General features: G+C 44.4%; 1 protein-coding gene across 1 annotated transcript; it reads left to right on the top strand.

Moving 5' to 3' along the window:
• The first annotated feature begins 315 nt into the window (after nt 1-315).
• Nucleotides 316-2536, top strand: Adam30 (ADAM metallopeptidase domain 30). The gene has a single exon (XM_075979184.1). It carries the CDS (start codon nt 341-343, stop codon nt 2534-2536), a length of 2196 nt encoding a protein of 731 aa, XP_075835299.1. The 5' UTR covers nt 316-340.
• Nucleotides 2537-24427: the final 21891 nt, after the last annotated feature.

The raw sequence follows: 24427 nt of genomic DNA, 5'->3' as shown, positions 1-24427 counted from the left end.
CTTGCCTCTGCCTCCCGAGTGCACGCGCCTTCACTGCCTGGCTTGCCTCCATTCTTAAGCGCGAGCTTAATTCCTGCCCCCGCCCCCTCCCCCGCCTCCGCTCAGGAAAAAAAAAAAAACAACGAACTGGAGCGTTGGGTAGGAGTGTGCCTGGGGAAACTGGACCAAGACTGGACCAAGTAGGCCCCAAGAGTCCTGGCTTCCCAGGGGAGCCTGCCAAGGGAGCTAAGCGCTTGGGACACCGGTGCTTTGTCAGTCTCAGGGAAGTCTGAGGCACACGCCAGGGCTGGCGTTGCTCCTGCCGAGTCCAGGAAAACCAAGCAGAGAAACAAAACAGATCATGAGGTCAGTATGGGCCTCCTCCCAACACCGCTGTCTGCTTCTGACGCTGTTCTTTCTTGAGGCTGTGGGCAATGACCTACTATTTGACCCTGACTGGGGCTTTGAGTCCTATGAAATCACCGTTCCCAAAAAGCTAAGCCCTAGGAAAGAGGAGCAGGGTGGAGACAGTTCTTTGTCGTACCTCTTACAGATACAGGGCAAAAAACATACCATTCACCTGCGGCCCAAGAAGTTACTGTTGCCGAGACATCTGCCTGTTATCTCCTTCACTCAGGAGGACAGTCTAATGGAGGATTACCCACACATACCAAATGAGTGCAATTACGTGGGCTTCGTGGAAGGTTTTCCGGAATCTGACGCTACCCTGAGTACTTGCATGGGAGGTCTGCGAGGCATCTTGAACATCGACTTCAATTACTACCAAATCGAGCCCCTCAGGGCCTCTTCCACGTTTGAACATGTTGTTTATGTCCTAAAAAAGGACAAATTTAGCAATCAGACCTGTGGTGTGGTTGATGAAGAAGCAGATGGGCAAACCACCCAGCAAGAGGCTAGGATAAGTAGTTTTCATAAATCCTATATGCACCAAAAGTACTTGGAATTGGTCATGGTCTTTGATTGGACTAGATTTATGTTTTTAGGCGGAAATTTTACTAAAATCGTTGAAGATGCTATTCTTCTAACTGCAATTATGGACACCTACTTTCAGGATGTCAGGTTGAGGATCTGTCTAAAAGGACTTGAAGTCTGGTCCAGTCGTGACAAAATGAACACTTTCTTTTTCACTTTAGCTGAAATTTTAGGTCAGTTTGTACTGTACAAAAGAGTGGTATTGCATCATGTCCTTCCCGCCGACTGGTCACATTTATATCTTGGAAGAAGTTTTCCGGATGCTGTCGCGTGGTCCTGGGGGCGAGCATGTGAGGTATACCATGCCGGGGCCGCAAGTAGCTTCGTTGGTAAGAATATCCTTGGGCCTGCTACTTGGACCGCTCATGAAGTGGGCCACTGTGTGGGAATGCAACATGACGGGGAATATTGCCAGTGCAGAGGTAGGACGAGCTGCATCATGGGTACAGGACGCACAGGGTTTAGTAACTGTAGTTACGATCAGTATTTCATACACGCATCCTATAAAATGTCATATTGTCTATCTGACATCCCAGGACGAGGTTATGTGATTAAGAGATGTGGCAACAAGATTGTCGAAGGTTCAGAGGAATGTGACTGCGGTTCCAAAGAAGACTGCCAGAAAGACCCGTGCTGTGGGCCCAACTGCAAATGGAAGGAAGGCGTCAACTGCTCCACTGGGCTTTGTTGTCACAAATGTAACTTTCTCCCATCAGGGTATGTGTGTAGGCAGGAAGAAAATGAATGTGATCTTGCCGAGTACTGCAACGGGCTCTCGGGTTTGTGTCCTGAGGATACTTACAAGCAAGATGGAACTCCCTGTAAATATGGAGGAGTTTGTTTCAGTAAGAGCTGCAGATCCAGGTACATGCAGTGCCAGGGTATTTTTGGACCTGCTGCCAGGGAGGCTCCTTACCAATGTTACGAAGTTGTTAATAAGATGGGCGATCAGTATGGCAACTGTGGCATTAATATTAGTCAATATAACAGGTGCACGAGGGAAAATGCAGTCTGTGGCAGGCTACAGTGTATCAATGTTAGAGCCATCCCCAGTTTGCCAGATCACAGTACTCTATTGTCCACCTATGTGAAGGCAGACAATCTCATGTGCTGGGGCACAGGCTATCATGGAGAACTAATGGCCCATGGGATACCCGACATAGGTGTGATTAATGATGGCACTGCCTGTGGTCTTAAAAAGGTGTGCATAAAGGGAAAGTGTGTTGACTCTGCCACCATCATGTTCGACTGTTTGCCTGGCAAGTGTAATAGCCGAGGTGTTTGCAACAATAAAAGGAACTGCCACTGCAAGTATGGTTGGGAACCCCCGTTCTGTGAAGAGGTAGGACTCGGCGGGAGCATTGACAGTGGACCCCCTGCGCCAATGGCCGAGGAAATGCCCTCATCATTTCAAGCTGTGTATATTATGATGATGCGCATTATCTTATTCGTCATCTCCGTGATCGTCGTGTATTTTAGGCAGCTGATTAAGAAATGGTTTTATGATCACCAGAAGAAAGAAACAGTCAAAAAACCAAAGGATGCCGAAATGTCAGACATGTAACGAGGCAAGCCTGTCATCTGGTACATCTGGCTATCTAAGAAGCTTATCAGTTATTCACACAATTCTTCGTTCTCTTCCCAGGATGATTCCACACAAATTTCCTGTGAGTTTAAAATCAACAACAAGAAAAAAAATAAACGGTAGTCTTGTGTGGAAACAAGTCGGTGCATTTTTTCCCCCTTAGGATGCATTTTCCCTTCAGTTTGGGATCAAGCATTGGATTACCTGGCTTATCTGAATGCAGTTCGTGTCAGGGTTCAGGGTATAGTCCTGCCTTAACATCCCGGGGAAGTGAGCCCATCTCTCCCCTGTGTGTCTTTCAGCTTCTTCAGGGCTAGGCATCTACACCTACACATATGCACCTGCTACGTGGTACCTGTGCACCTGCTACATGTACCTGTGCACCTGCTGCATGCACCTGTACACCTGATACATGCACCTGTGCACCTGTTGAATGCACCTGTGTCCTGCTGCATGCACCTGTGCACCTGCTATATGATCCATGGAAATAGTACATTTTATAAATGAAACAAACACGTGTTACAAAGGATGATTCCGTCATTGAGACTTTCTGTCAAGTCTCTCCTGGTGGATACAGCTCTGTCTATTGCCATGTGGTTTCTGACTTGGTGTTTGAGGTGAGCTCCAATGGGCTCACTATCCTGAACTATAATGACACCTGCCTTCTGTACAGCCTATAGAAGATGACAGCCCTTAACAGTGTTGGTAGCATGGCCATTAACAAAATTTAATGTTTGCTGCATGTATTTTTTTTTTGGTAGTATTTGTTTGTCAACTTGACACAAGCTAAAATCTTCTGTGGAGAGGGAAGGAACCTCAATTGAGACAATACCTCCCTCAGATTGAGCTGCAGGCAAGTCTGTGGAGCATTTTCTTGATTCAGAGTTGTTGTGGAGGGCCTAGCCCATTGTGGGTGGTACCACCCCTGGGCAGGTGGCATAAAAAGCAAACTGACCAAGTCATGAGGAGGAAGCCAGTAAGCAGCACCCTCCATGGCCTCTGCTTCAGCTCCTGCCTCCAGGTTCCTATGTAACTCGATGTTTCTCTCTCACCCACCAGTTTCCAAATAACTATTCTGAGGTTTAATATTAATTATAAATGTTTGTCCAATGGCTTAGGTTTACTGCTAGCTACCTCTTACATTTAAATTAACCCATTTCTGTTCATCTGTATATCGCCACATGGCCTATGGCTTACCAGTGGTGCTCTGGCATGTTGCTCCTTGGGTGGCTGCTGGCATCTTCTTCCCCCTCCTCATCTGAGTCCTCAGTTTGATTGTTCCACATAGCCCTATCCTGCCTGGCTATTGGTCAAAAAGCTTTTATTATTAACCAATGAGAACAACATATATTCACAGAGTACAGAAAGACACCCCACACCATTCCTGCCTTGAGTTCCTGCTGGCTTCCTTTCATGATGGACTGACTGTGAAGTGTAAGCTGAAATAAACCCTTTCCTTCCCAAGCTGCTTTTGGTCATGGTGTTTTCTCACAGCAGTAGAAAGTCAAGTAGGATAATACGTCTGCTTTCACTGGTAGGCCTTTTTGAGTGGCCCTAGGTCTGGAGAAAGTGAAGAATGCATTTTAACCCCAACATCCTTCAATGCTCTGCCTCTAAATCCTACCCCCGCCCCGTGCACAGTGTTGGCATGGGGGGGGAAGCTGACTTCCCACACGAGTCATTGCCACTTCGATGTCCAGCGAGAAGCCACCCCTCCTCCATACTTGCAGCATCCCAAGTTGTCACATCCCGCTCAAGGCTGGGTCTTCCTGCTGTTCCGGTTGAGGCAGCTCTATAGCCTCCTGTACTGTGTCCCAGTTTGCTGTGCCTTAGCCACGAAGTTCTAATCAAAGGCAAAAGCAGGGCAGACACAGCGGAGGTTCATCATCTAGTCTGTCTAGACTACTTTGGGTTTGTTTTCACTGAGAGACAAAAATGTAAATAACTTTGGTTTTGTGATGATCATAACTCTAAACATTTATTAAGCTTGGCCGGCCATGTAATGTCCTAAGATATAAGGACACTGATGTTATTGTGTATACTGTTAAAAGGGACTCTGCTGTGAGTGTTTTATTTTTAGGTTTTTAAATTTTATATGTGCATGAGTGTTTGTTTTCATGTATATATGTATTCTGCATTCATGCTTTGGTACCCGGAAGAGGACATGGGATGCCCTCTTGCTGGGGTTATGCATAGTTATGAATCAAACCACAATACAGGTGCTGGGAACTAAACTAAGGTTCTCTGCAAAAGCCACAGTCCTTAACTGCTGAGTCACTTCTTAGCCCTGGTGCTTATTCTTCAATAAAAACCAAGTCACAGCAATGTTAAAGGACCTATATAGGCTTCTACAGTAAGAAAAACAACATTACTTGAGGGAAAAACTTTGAATAATAATAAAGATCAAGCTTAAAGACAATGACTTATTGAGAAATCTTAAAGTTATTAGTACATAGGAAATGAGTTTTTAACTTTTCAGTGAATATATATTATATAAAAATATATTATTTTATTATATATTATATATAAATATGATATAGTATATATAACATATATAATATTTCCCATTTTAACCAATTTGGTGGTAATTACTATTTAGTGGTAGTACATTTCGTTTTGTGCTGATGTTCTAGATAATTCTTTTTTTGAGGCAGCGTCTCACTATGTTGCCTCACCCCTACCCTGCATAGGCCAGGGACTCTTTTTACTCTTTATGTAGACCAGGTTGGCCTCAAACTCACAGCAATCTGCCTTCCTTGGTCTCCTGGCTGTTGGGATCAAAGGCATGCCAACCCATGCCCAGCAAGACTCTCTTCATCTTCCAAAACTAATATCATAGATCCATTAAAACCCACCCCATTCTTTCTTCCCCATCTCCTCATAATCTACTTTCTGTCTGTATGAATTAGTAAGCTTAATCCCTTCTAGACGCACGTTCATGTGGTATTTTTTCCTTTTCGTGACTGGCTTCTCTTAACACAGTGTCTTCAAAGTTGGTCTGTACTACAGTGTGTTGTTAAGCCGGAAATGTTCTACATCCAATTACAAAGGCTGGAGGATGGAGGGGGAGAAAGCTAACCAGTTCACAGCTACAAGCCCCAGCAGCAGACTATTCTACATTTTTGTCTGTATGATAAAACCATGACTCAGACCCTCCCACATGATTGACTGACAGGTGCTCTTGCATCCTGTTACAATCTCTACCAAGCCAAATCAACAGAACTGCCCTGTCCCCAAACTTCTCTGATTTTTTTTTTGTCCTCCTGTCCTTCCTATCTATAGTCAACATAGCACCCATGAAAATGGCTTATGGTTTCCTTCTCCAAACATTTGTTATTAAAGTGCTCTTGTCTTACAGACAATGAAAGGTGTTTTTCCGATAGCTATTCAGCTCAGTTGTTGGAAGCCACAGAAATACGCCCCAGGCCCTGGTTCATTTCTGGCTATCATCAGTCAACAAAGCCTTTTTACTTCGGAGAGTGCTCAGTCTCAACTGATTTTTTTGATTCGACTGTGTGTCAGAATTTCTCTCCTAAAGACTAGATAATATCCCAATGTGTCTAAATACTATATTTTCTTTCTAAAAAAAATGGCTCTTGGTTGTGTTTTAAAGTTTTTAAATTTAAATTTTGAAAATTTTATACTCCATACACAAGTGCTGTATTTACATGGTACCTGCAGCTTCCTCTTGCCTCTCCAACTCATCTGCATTTTTCAACTTTCTCTCCAATCCATACCCCCTGAGTTAAGCAGACTGAGTTCATTTAGCGTTGCCCATATATATACTTGTGGTAGGGCTGACCACTTAGGAATGGATAACCTATCAGGGGCTCATCCCATCCCTAGAGAAGACCAATTCTCCTTCCCTCAGCTGCCATTGATCGCCTGTAGCTCTTCATCTAGGGGATGGGGCCCAGTGGGATGCCCCCCTTCGCTTTGGCAAGTCAGCTGGTGGTGCCATTATGTACATCTTGTTTACGTGATTGTGTGGTTAAGATCTGTGTTTCCTTTCACCGTTCCGCTCAAGTTGTTTCTACCTTGATTCTCTTCTGAGTACTAAAAACCTCGGCACAAAATATTTTTCTCTGTCCATTTTCGGTTCTTTGGGGTATATGCTTGAAAGTGGAATTGTTAGGTATTATGGTAATTATATTTTTAATTATTATTATTATTTTTAGCTGCCGTACTGTTCTCGCAACATGTGGATAGCTTTTCACATTCTGGCTAGCTAGAATTGCCCAAGGGTTCCAATTCTTTTCTTTTTTAAATCCGCTCTCCATATTACACACACACACACACACACACACACACACACACACACACACGACGACTGCAGAGCCATGCTATACATGTGGAAGTTAGAGGACAACTTTAGGTGTTGGTCCTAGCCTTCCACCTTGTTTGAGAGAGTGTCTCTTTTCACTGCTGCCGGTGCCAGGCTTGCTGGCCTGCAAGTTTCCCTAGGGTCTCCTGTCTCTGTCTCCCGTCTTGCCACATGCTGGGATTACAGGTGCATGCCACCACGCCCAGCTTTAAGGTGGTATCTGAGGATCTAAATTCAGGATTCTGATGCTTGCCCGGCAAATGCTTGAGCTACTGAGGCCTCTCCCCAAAGAGTCCAATTTCTGCCCATTCTGCCCATCCTCCCCCTCACAGGGAGTTTCTGATCCTTAGTAATAGTCTTTCTATGGGTGTGAGGTACTATCTTACAGTTCTGATTTTCATATCTCCAGATGATTAGGGATGTAAAGCATCTTTTCATAATTTATTGACTATTTATGTGTTTTCACTGGTGAGTATGTATTAAAATCTCTTCCCCATTTTTTCATTGCTCATTTGGTTCTTTTAAATTGCCGTTTTCCAAGAACCAATTACTGGTTTTATTGACTTCTCTCTATTGCTTCTGTTTTCTACTATTGACAAATCTCTGCCCAAAGCTTTATTGTGTCCTGTCATCTGCTATTGATTTAGTTCTTGTTTCTATTACCTTACGGTGTAATTTATTTAAGATTTTATTTCATTTGGTGTGTTTAGAGATAAAATTTCCTGGTTAGGACTGTTTATGGTATATTAATAATTTGGGTTTTAACACCACACACATATGTGTGTGTGTATGTGTGTGTGTGTTCTGCCTGCATATATATCTGTGAACCACATGCATACCTGGTGCCCCTGGGCTGGGTGGGCAGAAGAGGGCATCAAAGCCCCTGGAACTGGAATCACAGATGGTTGTTAGCTGCCATGTGGGTATTTGATATTGAGCCTGGGTCTTATGCAAGAGTAGCTTGTACTTTTGACCACTAAGCCATCCCTCTAGTACCTGTCATAATAAATTTGACATCTGATATTTACATTTTAATTTATTTCAAGATATTTTAATTGTCCTTGTAATTCAATCTTTAGACCATTGGCTGCTTAACTTCCATAGATCTGTGAATTTTCCAGTTTCCATTCTGCTTAGATTTTTAGTTTCATTCCATTGTGATTAGAAAAGATATGTCATGAGATTTCTTTTTTCCCCTCTTATTGAAAATGGATTCTCTCCTCACACAATGTATCCTGATTACAGTTTCCCCTCCCTCTACTCCAGCCAGTCCTCCTCCATCTTCCCTCCCCTCTGGATCCAGCCCTTTCTGTCTCATCAGAAAAGAACAGGCATCCAAGAGATAATGATAAAATATAACAAAATACAACAATATAAAAACTATCACATCGAGGTTGGCCAAGACAAACCTACAGAAGGAAAAGAGCCCAAGATGGGGCAAGAATTAGAGATCCACTCGGGAATCCCATAAAATTATACATTCAGGAATCCCATAATATTGTACGCCCAGAAATCCCATGAAAACACTAAATGAAGCCATGATATATAAGCAGAAGATCATGAAGGCCCTGGCTTTGCTGCTTTCTTTAGTCCGGTGAGTTCACACGAGCTTTGTTTATGTTGATTCTGAAGGCTTTGTTTTCATGGTACCCTCCCTCCCCTGTCATCCTTACACTCTTCCCACCTCCTCTTCTGTGGGGTTTCCTGAGCTCTTAGGGGGGGATATTTGATGGAGACATCCTGTTTAGGGATGAGTATTCCAAGGTCTCTCCCTCTTAGCATAATGCCTGGCTGTGGGTCTCTGTTCCCAGCTGCTGCAGGAGGAAGCTTCTCTGATGACGGCTGAGCAAGGCACTGACCTATGAGTATAGCAGAGTATCTCACTAGGGGTCATTTTACTGTTACCTTTTTTTTTTTTTTTGACCAGTAGTAGTTGGTTTTTCCCTAGGTTCCTGGGATATCTAGTCTCTGGTTCTCGGTACCTAAGCGTTGGGTGTTGGGTATGGTTTTCGTCTCTAGGGGTGGACTTTAAGTCAAATCAGATATTGGTTGGTTATGCCCTTAAGGTTTTTGCCAACAATGCTCTAGTGTACCTTGCAGGAAGAACACCCTTGTAGATCAAAAGGTTTGTGGCTGGCTTGGTGTTTACATTTCTCTGTGGGTAGCACACAGAGTACCTTCTGGTACCAAAGAAACTAGCAGGTAGGGGCGAAGGCTCTATGTAGAAGCCAACCCAACTTGCCCATGTTCAGTGAGTTGTGTGGGTGTTGTCTCCAGCAGGAGGACTTGATTTCAGTTTGTGGAGAGCATCCTATAGTTTCATGAGCAGCCTAGGTTGTTTGGGATTCCCAGGGGAACACTTTGGCCAACAACTCAATTATATGTAACGCAATCTCAGTACAGGAAGCTGTGTTTGCTAGCAAGTGGTAACTAACTGGGACTCTGCCCCTCTGACTTTCTGGGCAGAACACGCATAGCACAGGCACCAAGACCGACAATTAATAAATGGGCCTCATGAAACTGAGAAGCTTCTGTACAGCAAAGGGCACTCTTTGGGACAAAATGGCGGTCTAGATACGGGAAAAGATTTCGCCAACTCCACATTTGAACAAGGATTAATATCCAAAATATATAAAGAACTCAAAAACCTAGTTGTCAAGAAAAGAAATAATCAAATTAAAAACGGTACATATCTAAACTGAGAATTCTCAGTAGAGGAATCTCACATGGCTGAGAAAAACTTAAATGCTCAACATCCTTAGCCATCATGGAAAAACAAATGAAAACAACCCAGGTTTCATTTTGCACCTGTCATAATGGCTAAGATCCCCAGAGCAGTGCCGTGTGATTTCAAACATTTGTCTTCTGTTTGGTGACAATGTGTGGTTTGTGCTAAAGAAGATTCATCTTCAGTTCGCTTTCTAATCTTGTCGAATGGGATATTCGGTGTGCATTTGTTGAGGCCAATAAGTCTGTAGTGAGGCTGAAGTCCCGTGCTTGATTTTGGTATCTTATCTGGGTGTTATATCCGTTGTGAAAGCACAGCACGGGAGCTCGCCATTATTGCTGTAAAGTTACTCCATTTCTCCTTCTAATTCTGTCTGTTGGGTACATATGTACTCATCATTGTCTATTTTTTATGAATTAACCGATTGGTTTTTCTTCCCATTTACTGCTGTTTTCCTTAAGATACAATATGGATGATGGATAAATGACAATGAAGTCTTCAAAGGCCATGTGCTCAGGCTGTACTGAGCACAGTTCTAACTGTGTCAAGGCAGATTCCATGCAGTATTTTTTTTTGGATCCCCATACAGTTATGGTACAGGATGATGTACCAGTAAAATATGCATTATGACTTCCTAAACCTGAATCTACTTTATTGCCTACACAGTGCAATAATTTTTTTAAAAAAAGCATTTATTTGGCAATATGATGAATAATATTTTCCTCCTGTACTCTTAACAAAAGTCATAAATCACAAGGGTTGGCAACCTGGAAGTTACCCAAATACTGGGTTTGAAATCCACAAGACAAAGGAACCTGTCAGGACTCAGCGTGAACATCTTTACGGTTGGAACTAACACTGGCTCAGTTAATGTCCTAACCTGGTGTGAGCTCATGTTTGAACCCAGGGGCCACGTAAGGAGAGAACAGAAGCACCCATGCTTCTGTGCAACCCTGGGCTCCTTCGGAAAACAGAATGCTAAAAGCTGAGTCAGGAAGAGTCTCTTAGATGAGAGTGCTTGCTTGCCTCTGGCAAGCAGAGCAGACCCGAGAAATTGCTGCTACCAAGAAGCCATGCTTTATTCTTTCCCAAGCTGTCTCAGGCTTTCCATGGATGCAGTTATCCACGTTGGGTGCCATTCTGTAACATGAAGGGCCTGCTTGTTGGGGTTTATGTCCTGCCCAGTTTTCCAGGCTACTTCCTGCTGGTTGGGGGCGCACTGATAATCTTATGGGGACCTAAAGAAAATTTAGAATTATGATCAAGTCCTGACTGAAGTATCCTGTGAGTCTTGATCATCTCAGGCAGCAGTTTTGAATCTGTTCTGGATGTAGAACTTAGACATCTGGGCCATCTGTTCCTACCGGAGACTTTTCAGGTGGTCTTCCTTGATCCAACCTAAGTTAATCTGTGATGTCACCCACTATCACAGTGCTGGGGTCACCTGTGGCTTCATGTCTAGTACTAATTTTATAAAATTGGATGTCTCTGTATACAGGGAGCATCCATATGTTTAGAATAGTAATGTTCTCTTTGTAAAAAATCCTTATATACTTATTTGCTAATTTATTTACTGTGTGTGTGTGTTGGTCTATGTGTGTGTGTGCCTGAGTGTATGTGTGTGCACTGCATGCATGCAGGGACTTGTAAAAGTCAATCCCTGAAACTGGAGTTACAGATACTTGTGAGATGCCAACTGGGTGTTGGCGATTGAACCCGAGTCTTCTGAAAGATTAGTCAGTTGTTCTAACTGCTGCACCACCTCTCCAGCCCCTAGTAATGTCTTCTTGGTAGATGTTCCCTTAAGCAGTATGATGTGACCCTCTTCATACTCTCTCAATAGTTTGGAATAAAGCATGGGGATTTAGAATATTAGTAAAGAGTATGAAGACACGGATGAAAATAATAAAATGGAGAAACAGGATAGTATCAGGAGGGAATTCCAGCGAGTACTGAAAATTCGCTTGAGTTTAATTTCCAACTGCTTAAAGTACCCTTGACCCCAAAAGTAGAAGTAAGGCAAAAGACTGCATTAACACGATACAAGGAAATGAACATACCAATTGAAGATTGTGGGCTACATTCATAGTTAAATATTTTGTTGCTAGAACAAAACAAGTCATGATCACATCCTAGGCCAAAACATTCTGTAGGCAAAGCACTCCCTGGGTGGAATCCAACGTTATCTCCTTAAGGGAACTGGATCCTTGTTTGAGGTAGGAACAGGTCTACTTCTCTATTCCTGGAGGGCAAGGGCTGGCTATTAGTCACACCTGTTAACAATTACCTCCAAAGAGCAGAACTCTCGGCTCTACACCTAGGTGAGACCTTTGTTTGAGGCAGAAGCACAATAACCTTGAAGGAACTAGAGGTGAATTCCAACTCTCCGACCTTTGGTCAAGGTGGAAATAGGCCCACATTTTTGGGCCTCAGCATACCTGCCCTACGTTCTGTGTTCCTTGAATGGCGTGTTACCTTGGAGAGCTACCACAGCTGTCTACACTACCACTGGGCAGCTGTAGAACTAACCAGTTAATAACAGTAGCTCTCTGGATTTCAGAACCTGTTAGAGACTGCTGAAGAGTGACCGGGTGATGAAGAGCAGGCGCTGATCGTCCAGCACCCACATCAGGTGGCTCACAGCTGCCTATCACTGCAGCTCCAGGGTGGGGGCTGGCCTCTGTGGGCGCCTACACTCTTGTGCACACAACACGCACACACACACACATAGGCATGCATGTATGCATGCATGCACGCACACACACACACAATAATAAGCACACACACTAATAAAAAAGAACTGTAGGAGAGTAAAAAAAAACCAAACCAAGGATGGTATGGAATATACTTGTATTTTCGTTACTAAGTTTAGCAGGGGGGTAGGGAGTCCAGTGGGTAAAGGATAGGGATAAGTATTCGACAGCTTTTAAGAAAAGAAAAAATAAATAAAAATCAAGGTAGGTGAAGTAGCTAAAGGGGGAAAGGTGGGATGCTGTTAGGGATGCAGATCTTAGAGACTGTCAAGGCAATGAGAGGCTGTGATTAAGAAGTAAAAGGAGAAGGGGATAAGGATAAGAGAAATAAGAAAAGGAAGGGGGACTAAACGAGGGAGGCGTGGCTAAAGAGAGTACTAAAAAAAGCCTTATGCAGCACTGAGGAGAGAAATAGAAAACCCTGCTGAGCAATATCCAAACAAAAGCAGAACCATCTTGAGACACGTATGCAAGAGAAGAAAGTAAAAACATGGAAAATAAGAGACGGAAAGATTATACATATGGACTGAATCAATGGCACAGGTGGGCTGAGTTGAGAGGTGACATTCTCTGGTCGTTCTGGCTCTAATAGCCTCCACGTGGTGACATGCAGCAGAGGAGAGAGTGGGAGCCATTGGTCTCTGCAGCCTCGCTCCTTTTCTTGGGAAGCTCCCGGCTCTTGGAGTCAGAGAGCTATTTACTCAGCATCCTCTGGCCCCAAGCTGCTCCCTGGTCCCTCGGTGTTCTTTCTGTAACTGGTTTTGAAATTGGCGGAGTGTGGGGAACAAACTGGAAAAGACTCAAGACTCTCACAAGCGCAGAGCCCTGCAGGTAATTCCAGTGAGAATTCAAGCTATGAGGAATAAGGAAGCGGTTTCTACTGGAGAAAATGGCTCCCTTGTAATACCGCTGCAGAGACTGTGTCCCGACACCTCCTTCGGAGCCTGGACTACAGTGAGGGACTCAAGTTTCTGCTGGCAGAAGCTGCAAAACAACGTTATGCAATGTGCCGTGTGGACGATTTGGGCCGAATTTAGCATGGAGTTGAGAGCAAAAGGAAGCATAGCGGAAAGCTTTGGAAAAATCACAGCCTAGCCAAGGAAAACAGAAAGAAAGAAAAGAAAAAAAATGTGCTAAAAAACAAAGCAAGGTGGCAGAGTGCCTGCCTACTAAGAAGATTGGCATGGACAAAGGGAACCGGTTGCTTTGTACCAGGACAGCAGGGAGGCGATCTGAGGGCATCTTAGAATCTTTGAGGTTGCCGCTCCCATGCCAGGCCCCGAATTCTGATAGGCTGGACTTGATTCAAAGAAGGCCCTAAAACTCGCTACTCTGAGCTGCCTTGGCTCTCCTCTCTCTCTCTTCGGCAGGAAAGGGCTCTGTGGCCTTTCTCACCAATGCCCATGCGGGCTGCAGATAGTGCAGAATGCAAGAGTTACGGGTTTGTGGTGGCGTTCATTGAGGCTTCAACCGAAAGGCTGGGAGGGCAGGCAGAAGTGTGCTTCTGGGTCCAGATCCCTGCAGAGATCTCTCAATGCTGAAGGAAGCCGTAAAAATGGACCTTCATTGGATGGCCGGAGAATGGGCGGCAGTATGCACTTGGGAAAGCCACCGATGTTAGGATACAGCCAAAGAGAGAAACAGTGTGACCATTAAGGCCGTAGGCTGGTATTGCCTAAGGCATAGGGTCCCCTCCATGTACACAGAACACGGGGCTTAATTTACGTTACTTTTTTTAACTATATATATTTTTTTCTTTTTTTTATTGATAAAAGGAGAATAAAGAAAAGAAAAAAAAACAAATTTCCACCTCCTCCCAGCCTCCCATTTCCCTCCCCCTCCTCCCACCCCTCTCCCCTTCCCCCCACTTTTCTCCCCCTCCCTCTCCAGTCCGAAGAGCAGTCAGGGTTCCCTGCCCTGTGGTAAGTCCTAGGTCCTCCCCCCTCCGTCCATATCTAGGAAGGTGAACATCCAAACTGGCTAGGCTCCCACCAAGCCAGCACATTGCGTAGGATCAAAACCGCGTGCCATTGTCCTTGGCGTCTCATCAGCCCTCATTGTTCGCCATGTTCAGAGAGTCCAGTTTTATCCCATGCTTTTTTGGTAACAGTCCAGCTGGCCTTGGTGAGCTCCCAGTAGATCAGCTCCACTGTCTCAGTGGGTGGGTGCACCCCTCGTGGTCCCGACTTCTTTGCTCATGTTCTCCCTCCTTCTGCTCCTCGTTGGGACCTTGGGAGCTCAGTCCAGTGCTCCAGTGTGGGTTTCTGTCTCTATCTCCATCCATCGCCAGATGAAAGTTGTGAAAGACGTCCTTCGAAAAGCTTAACTATATATTTTATATTATATATTTTACTACGTAAAATCAATACAGCCATCTGGTTCGTTTTTTAAGCTGGTAATGGAAACATTTTCAGCTCGGTCATTACATCTTATTTCTTTATTCATAATCTTCGCGTGTGTTTGTATATCAGTCAGCTCTCTCTTACACTGAAATGCCTGACACAACCTAGAGAAACGGACAACTTTGATTCTATGTCTGTAAGTTCCAGTCTGGATGACGAAGCAACGTCACTTTGGGTCTCCTGAGAGGATTCACGACAGCGCCACTAGGGTTATAGTGTCAACACGGGTAGTAAGACGTCCTCCCCTCCGAATCCTAGTCAGAATAACCATCTCGCAAAGATCTTCCAGTTCACTGTTCGGCTGGTCCTTTTCCGTGTTCTGACAGTATTTGAGGAGACCAGCTGGCCACAATTAAAAGCAAGGTTGGACCGCGTCTAAACCAATTTACCCAGTTTGGGCGAGCCTAGTCACTGCTGGTGTGTTACCAATAGGTGGCGCTCTGAGCCCAAGTTCGCATTAATTCTGCAGCTGCTTACCTAACCAAATAGGCTTTTAGAAGGTAGGCAGGGTTGGTGATGCCAGATAGAATGCAGCAGCCAGCCCTTCCCCCACTACTTTGAGTGACTCCAAATAAACTCCCTTACTCATAGAGTCGGACCTTCCGCGGTCATTTTCTTAGGCTTCAGTACTATTCCGAGAAGTCAGAAAATGGATGCGGTGGTAAACCATTCACCCCGAGCCACAAACTCAGCGGATTGACGCAGCTTCGTTCCACCCCTCTCTGTGGCACCACCCCAGGGACCAAACACACAGACTTCAGGGGTCACTGGATTTAAACCAAAGAATCTGTGTTCTCATCTGATTAGCATGCTGTTTGCATTTATTTATTTGTGTGCAGTCTTTTAGCTTACATTTACAAGTAAACTGGAAATCTGTGTTTCTGTAGGGTTAATTTTCTTCAGTTTGATTTTGGTCTTTTGAATAGGAGCATTTCTTCTTTTTTTTGCGTGTCTTATGGTCTTTTTTAATTGAAAATTGAGCACTACAATAAAGATCTACCTCTGCTGGCTTTGGGAACTTGACTAACTAGCTCTCTAAAGTCTCTTAGTCCCTTCAACACGTTGCTGGGAACAAGCAGTCCTTGTGAAAAGGGCATTTGGTATCTTCATTTCCCTCAGAGTCTCGACCCTGCTGCTTCCGTCATGATTACGTGTCGGGTAGATTTCACGATGACACTGGATAGCTCTCTTCTGGGAAACATGGAGCACTGGGCACTGAAGTCGCTACCGGGAACTTTCCAGGGAACAGCCGCTCACAGGGTTGTCCTCAGAGCGTCACACCTTAGATGGGCGCTAATGTAAACATAGGCCCAGGACCACGTGGGAGGACTGAAACCGAGTGAGGGAGTGAGAGGGTGGGGCTGGGGATTTATGCTCAAGAATGAATGGTTTTCAAAAGGAAGTTAATATCTCTAACTTATTTCTGTGTTTTAAAGATCCTGAGTTTTAAACCAGGCGGTGGTGGCACACGCCTTTAATCCCAGCACTCGGAAGGCAGAGGCAGACGGGTCTCCGTGAGTTCGAGGCCTGCCTGGTCTACAAGAGCTAGTTCCAGGACAATTAGGGCTGTTACACAGAGAAACCCTGTCTCAAAAAAAAACCACACACACACACACACACACACACACACACACACACACACACACATGCGCATGTGCGCACGCGCAGATCCTGAGTTTTTATTACAATATAGAAATCTCCCATAATGTGAGATAGATTCAAGACATTAGCAATAGATAATTTCTTAAAGGTTTTGGTACGATGATTGATGAGAATGTATGAGGAAAAAAGTTAAAATTACCTTGAGTTTCTAATCAGGACTCAGGAGGATAAGAGATTTTTTTTTTTTTTTGCCAGAGAAGCAACTAGTTTAAGGAGATCAAACACTGCCGGTTCACCCTGGGTCATGGCCTGAGCATTGGTGTAGGATTAGGTTCTGGGTCAGGAATTGTGTCAGAATCGAGCAGTGAGCATACAGGAATATGGACAAAGGACACACCCAGGGTGGAGTCCATTCCAAAGGCAGTGTGGTCTCCCTTATGATCTCCATCTGTTGCTAACATCTACTGGTACAGATCAATCAGTTTCCCTGTAACATCTATTGATCAGATTGAGCATCTTTATTAAGCCTGACTTTATTAGAATAGACTTTTAGAAAAGCTTTATTTGTGTATGTGTGTTTGTGTGTGCGCGCGCATGTGTGTGTGCATGTGTGTGTGTGTGTCCCATTACAGAAGAGTGCCATTGGAGCCTCTGGAAATTGCTACAGGCAGTTGTGAGCTGTCGCGGGTGGGTGCCAGGAACCGAACTCAGGTCCTCTGGAAGAGCAACAAGTTCTCTTAACTACGGAACCATCTCCACAGCCCAACTTCTCTAACAGGATCTCTGTGAGAAGCAGCCAGTCACACAATGCCTGATATAAAATTCTTTAGGGTCTCATAAATTGGGGCGGGGGTCAGGTCACAGTATAAACACCTTTGCCAGGTAGCAATGGTGCTCAACACCCTGAGTCAGGCTGTTCTAATTTTAGAAACAGCGTGAGAGAAGAACACCATGCAACAGGGTTCACATGAAGGGGCTTTTTATTTGGGGGGGGGGAGGGGAATAGGAGAAGGAGGGAGGGGGAGGGGAGACTGATTTCTGGTGGGTGACAGGAGCGGCAGAAGAGAAGAGAGGGAAAGAGAGAGGTGGAGGCAGAGGTGGAGAGAGGTGGAGAGGGGGGAGGGAGGAAGAGGGAGAGATGGAAGGTGAGCAGGGCCCTTTTAAAAGGGAATGCAGTGAATGTGCACAGGAGATGCTCTTAGTGGCTGTAGCTGAGGACGCGTCCTGTCAGGACCTCAAGGGCAGGCCAGTACAGATGCCTGAATACTAACACAGAGTCTAATCGTCTTTGTCCAGGCCCTGAAAAGACGTTTGACCCTAAAATTAACCCTGGGCCCAGAGATCTTAGCACTGCTTTAACAGAATTTGAACAAGAAATTTGTGTAGGCACCTGGGAGTTAGTCTGAGCACTTCTGAGGCACCACCAAGAATGAGGGAAAGCAGCGACCAGGAGGTTATGGCTGTGTGAACGCCCGAGGCTGTAGAAGGGAAGCAGAGCACAGAAAACCTGCCTAATTTAAGTATGCAGATGCTTTGGTTATTAGAGTTCCCGAGTGTGTTTTATGTAGTCCTAGCTGTCCTGGTGCTTGCTATGTAATCCAGGTTGCCTTAGAATTTATGGCAATCCTCCTGGCCATAAAATTCTGACAGAGAAAAGATAGATGGAGAGATAAACAGGATGGGTTTTTTTTTTGTCTTAGCAATAAGATCACATGTTTCCGCTAATCAATTAATCCACTAATAATCTTATTGATGAATCATCACACCTGATAAAGAAATAAATATCCTCAAAAATTGCATTTTAATGATTTTACATTTCTGCTCTGTGTTGTGCCGGCTTGTACAGCAGCAATGTCGAGTGGGCAGTGTCTGCACCTGAAGCAGATGGCTCTGGACAGGAAATTAATACCCCAAATTAAATACCCAAAGCCATATCTTCCAGTCAGTAAATGGGTTAATGAAGACTCCTCTCATAGGAAAAAAATGTAGTCAACAAATATTTTTAAAAAAATGTTTCTTTACTGCCAGGAAAAATGACATTAAAATTGCTTCAGTGTTCCATCTCATCCTGATCACAATAGCTGTCGTCAGGACCATCAGTGGCGACAAAGGTCAGCGAGGATGACGGGAAAGAGCCTTCCTCACTGCCAGAAATTTGAGCCATTGCAACCACTATGCATGCCCATGTGGGAGTTCTTAACAACCTAAGACGCTAACTACCACGTGAAGCCCACTATGTTCTCTTAAGAATACTCCCGAAGGACCCTAACCCAGTGTTCTACAAAGACACTACACATCAGTGTTTGCTGTGTGCCTGCTGATGGTAGCCAAGACGTGGAAGCAGCCCGGGAGAACATGGATGACGCATGGGTCAAGGAAGCGAGACATTCGCCTGAGAAATTTTATTCACCTACAAAGAAAAACGAAATGATAACAGTCACAGTAAATAGATAGAATTAAGAAAAAAATAAGCAAAAAGGAGCCAAACTTAAAAAGATACATTGCTGCTGGAAGGGACCAACCCTCAGCAGCTCAGGAATTGAGGGGGAGCCACGGACCCGGCCAACTACTCACTCCTTAAACTTTTCTATCTGAGGGAGTAAAACTTAACCCTCTGGGGCTAACAGGAGGGTCAGACTTAATTCTCTAGGGCCCGCAATTAAAGGACACACACACACACATCTCCAACACGTCAGGAACTCACCTAGGGTGCTGGTGAATGACAAGCCTTCAGCAGGTCAGAGACACTGAAGAGGAGATGCAGAGCAGATGAACTACTGGACAGACAGACAGACAGACAGACAGATGAAGACTTTGCCAAGGGCCAAAGCTTAGTTCTCCACTTTATCATTCTTCCCTTCCCTTGCTCTACTCTATTCGTTTTCTTCTACTGTTTCCCTCTTTTTGTGTCTTTATTTTTCCCTAACAGCTTATAGACTCCTGCGGAATCTTTCAAGCCATACAAAGATTACAATATGGTTACGCTGTATTTTTAAGTGAACGATTATAATGAATACAAGTAAAAAACAACATGTTTCCCATTTCTCTTCCATGATTAAACATTTTATGTATTACAGGCGAAAACCAAATTATTCCCTAGAACCCACACACAGTTAAACATTTATCTTTTAGCCGTCTCTTGCGTCAGGAGCCTTTTAGCCATGAGGGTTTACATGGGCAGTAGTTTTTACGATTGCCAGAAAAGCAGGTTGCTAGTTTTGCTTTTCGTATTCCAGAGTCCTGTCCAGTTCTTTGTTTTCGAGCTACATGAAGTCACTGTTTAAAACTTTGTTTTAACTGTGACACGTGCTGAAACCTGTGACACATTTCCCAACATCAAAAAGAACATGAACTGGCCTAACACCTGGGACCTGATTGTTTCTCTAATCATTAACCTAGACCACAGTCTATACTGCTCTTCACGAGAAACTCATAAAGCCTAGCTGTGTGACGTTTCCTTGTTCCTCTTTTCCGCCTTCTGCAGTCCCTGCTCTCTCAGGGGTGAGGGCAACACCACATCCTACCTTTACCAATATTAATTTTCTCACTAAACTAACCTCTATCATAACCCCTTACTATATTTGTTAAAAACCCTTAATCACCAAAATTCTATTTAAACCAACATTAGTATTGTATAAAATCATTGCCTCAGTTAAACAATAGAGCTTAAGAGGAAATCCTATTCATAATAATCCACAGGTAAAAATGCCCAGGAGAATGGGATATTCTCATAATAATGATACCATGTTAGAGGCAGTGGGGAATCCCCCACACCCATTCATACCATGCCAGAAAACAGAGAAAAATGACAGTGGCAAGGATATAAAGGCAGAGCAGTAGCAAGAGGCATTCTGTGGGTGAAGCCCTCGGGGCCTTGCCCATCAGAGACCGACCCAACTGCGCCTTGCATTCTGCTGGGCCTCACTCACAAAGCTCAAGTGCCACCTGCTGCTTCTCTGACATGGCCGCCGGCGGTATCTATTGCCTGTTTTCCCTTATAAGTGCAATCTAGACACCCTTTGGCTTGGGTATTAGTCACACCACAGTGCATCACTAAGGTGTCTCTGGAGGTACTTACGCACAGAGGACATGAAAATGGAAGAGATTGGCAACTATGAACGAGAAGAGTGAGGCCTAAAGGGAGGGAGGAACAAGAGAAGACAGCAGAGCCTAGTCATGTCATGAAAGAAGATGGGGAAAGATGGGGTGAGCGAGGAGGGGAGGCAGGCGGAGAGAACAAAGAGAACAGCACTTATTTGTATGCTAACCAAAAAGATATTTTTAAAAGTACATTAAAATAAAAAATGCAATCCATGAGGAAAGCATAAAAGCGCTTATATTCTCTAATAGCTAAGGAAGAACAGAGTACAGTACAAATATCAGGTAAACAGGGCTTAGAAGCTATCCCTGTGTGGCTGAAAAGAGGGCAACAAAGGAGTTTCTTCTACGGGAGTAGGTGTAGTTCAGGGGAAGAATGTTTGCTTAGCATGTGTGAGGTCATGGGTTTGATCCCCACAACACGTGCATGCGTATACACACACACACACACACACATATGCACACATGTGTCAGGGGAGGGAAGGGCGGCTTAAGAGTCTATGACTCTATGTAGAGCTCAATTAAAAAAATAACAAAAAGAATCTATGACTCTATTTCTAAGAGAAAATAAGAGGAGTACAGAGAGGCTGTGGGGAGAAATGTAGCAAACAGCCTGCTTCTCCCCCCATGGCTTCCAGGGCACAGAGGAGAAGCCATGGCCATGAGCTAGACCAGATGCATTGGTTAGAACAGACCTAGCCATGACGGACAAGCTCACAGTGCTGACATGCTTTAAATCAAGTGTAGGGACTCAGAATGACAGGGCTCTTCCTGTGTTGCGGGCACCCCCCACATGTCAGGTAGGATCTATGGCTTGAGGCTGAGTTTCTCTGGGGACCTAAACACAAGAAACAGTCACAAGTCAGGGAACCTGGGGACATCCGGCCACAATATTTGGGTGGGAGATGGGAGGCAGCCATGGTGGGGAGGCATGGGCACGCGGAGTTTAGTTAGCAAAAGGCTTGGGTTGTGAAGGAACACACTCCATCTCCTGAGGATAACGACAGAAAGTGTAGACCATGGACCGCTCTCCTCTGCAGCTGCCTCCCTGCCGGGTGCTCTTGGCTGTCAGGGGAGCTGAGAGTTGAGAGCTTATGCCCAGTGGACTGCACACTTGGGCTGTGTCTGCAGGAACCTACAACCTGGCTAGCCTGCAGGCTACAGGGCTAAAAACAGCCAGCCGTGGCTCCTGGCATGCAAAGAAGGTAGTCTCTGAAGTGAGGACAGCCCTGATGGACAGCTGCTACTCAGCTGGCCTGGAACCAGCACCAACCTGGATGGTTAGAAAGGCGGGATGTAAGCACTGACTGATGCCTGCCCACAAGGTCGAGTGTTAGAGGACCCAGAAAAAAGCAGCTCCAAGGCTTTGCCATTCTTTAAACCTTCCCCCCTCTTTAACTGTATTTTCATATCATTTTTTCTTTGTTTTATTTTTTAAATTTAATTAATTTCTTTGTTTTTTGAGACAGGTTTTCACCGTGTGGCCCTGGCTCTCCTAAAACGCATATTGTAGATCAGGCTGGTTTCAAACTCACAGAGATCTGCCTGCCTCTGCCTTCCGAGTGGCCTTATTGCTTGTATTGCTTTTAATTGTATTTCTGTTTAGTTTGGTTTGGTGCTACCATTTCATCCATTTGTCTTCTCCTCTCTGTGTGGTGCTAGATTGAGCCCTCAAGACAAAGCTGCTCATTAGTAAGGTATGCCAACAGATACCCAAATCGCAGCTGAGAAACACAAGAAACATGAAAAACAAGGTCACGCGGGTCCTCCAAAAGATTATAACTCGTTAGTAATCAGATCCAAAAATATTGAAATGCCAGACGAAGAATTCAAAAATCTTGCTTTGAAAATGAGCAGCAACTTCAAAGAGAATTCAAACAAGCAGATGGATGGAGTGAAGAAGCCGGTTCAGGACCTGGACAAGAAGCTTGGCAACGTGGATGAGAAATTCAGGAGGGAAGTTGAGGTTCTGAAACAATAAACAAACAAAACCCAGGAATGCTGGGAATGAAAAGCTCAACAAATAGAAAGCACGGTAGGAAGTGGCACTGGTAGACTAGACAAAGGGGAGAAAGAGTAGGGGACCCAGGTTTAGTTCCCAGTACCCTTATGGCAGCTCACAACCATCTGTAATTCTAGCCCCAGGGGAATCAATGCCCTCTTCTGACTCCTACCGGCACCAGAGACACACATGGTGCCCATACACACATGCAGGGAAAATACTCACATAACATAAAATAAACACAATTTTTTAAAATAATTTTTTATTGAGCTCTACATTTTTCTCTGCTCCCCTCCCTGCCTCTTTCCTCCCCTTCATCCCTCCCCCAAGATCCCCATGCTCCCAGTTTACTCAGGAGATCTTGTCTTTTTCTACTTCCCAGGTAGATTAGATCTATGTATGTCTCTCTGAGTGTCCTCATTGTTGTCTAAGTTTTCTGGGATTGTGGTTTGTGGGCTGGTTTTCTTTGCTTTATGTTTAAAAATGAGTGAGTGCAAATAATAATTGTCTTTCTATGTCTGGGTTACCTCACTCAAAATAATGTTTTCTAGCTCCATCAATTTTCCTGCAAAATTCAAGATGCCATTTTTTTCTATTGTGTAGTACTCCATTGTGTAAATGTACGTTTTCCTTATCCATTCTTTGGTCGAGGGGCATTTAGGTTGTTTCCAGGTTCTGGCTATGACAAACAAAGCTGCTATGAACATAGCCGAGCACATGCCCTTGTGGCACGATTGAGCATCCTTTGGATATATACCCAAAAGTGGTGTTGCTGGGGCTTGAGGAAGGTTGTTTCCTAATTTTCTAAGAAATCGCCACACTGACATTTAAAGGGGCTGTACCAGCTTGCATTCCCACCAGCAATGCAGAAGTATTCTCTTTTCCTCGCAACCTCTCCATTATAAGTTGTCATCAGTGTTTTTGATCTTGGCCATTCTTACAGGTATAAGATGGTACCATGATTTGCTGAGAAGAAGGTATATTCTTTTATGTCTGGATGGAATATTCTATAGATGTCTGTTATGTCCATTTGAGTCATAACATCTGTTAGTTCTCTTATTTCTCTGTTAATTTTTCATCTGACTGACCTGTCCAGTGGTGAGAGGGGAGTGTTGAAGTCTCCCACTATTAGTGTGTGGGGTTTAATGTGTGATTTAAACTTTAGAAGTGTCTCTTTTACATATGAGGGTGCCCTTGTATTGGGGGCATAGATGTTCAGTATTGAGATTTCCTCTTGATGGATTTTTCCTGTGACTAATATGAAATGTCCTTCTTTGTCTCTTTTGATTGATTTTAGTTTGAAGTCTATTTTGATAGATATTAGGATAGCTATACCTGCTTGCTTATTAGGTCTGTTTGCTTGGAAACTTTTTTCCCCAACCCTTTACTCTGAGGCGATGTCTGTCTTTGAGGTTGAGGTGTGTTCCATGTAGCCTGAATGTGTTTCTGTTTATCATGTGCAGTACATGTCTGGTGCTCAGAGAGGTCATACATGAGCATCAGATCCCCTAGGACTGGAGTTGGAGATAATTGTGAGCTGCCATGTGGGTGCTGGTACCCTGGTCCTCAGGAAGAACAACCAGCACTCTAACCTCTGAGTTCTCTCTGTAGCCCCAGCTCCTTTTCCTAGAAGACAGCTCTGAAAATCCTTCACGTCTATATAATGATCAGTATCTTTTGTATGCTGCTCAGGTGACTGATAACCTAAGAAAACCTCAGGATAGGATAGGATCTGTTCTCCAAAGAGGTCAAAGCACGAACAGGCGACCTTATGCCCCACCTACAACACAGACACCTGATAAAAGACATGAGTGTGATATAAGAGGTAGAAGGGTTGGTTGATCACTAATAGTCCATTATTTAATCAGTCATGACTACATAATGAAGTCACCCCAAAGGGCAGAGTTTGTATGAACTTTTAGATAGTTGAACACGTGGAGCACCTGGAGGGTGGTGGCCTA

This window comes from Microtus pennsylvanicus, chromosome 7, assembly GCF_037038515.1.
Source record: "Microtus pennsylvanicus isolate mMicPen1 chromosome 7, mMicPen1.hap1, whole genome shotgun sequence".
NCBI lineage: Eukaryota > Metazoa > Chordata > Mammalia > Rodentia > Cricetidae > Microtus > Microtus pennsylvanicus.
The sequence above is the reverse complement of the archived record's forward strand: the minus strand, read 5'-3'. Positions and strand labels throughout refer to the sequence as shown.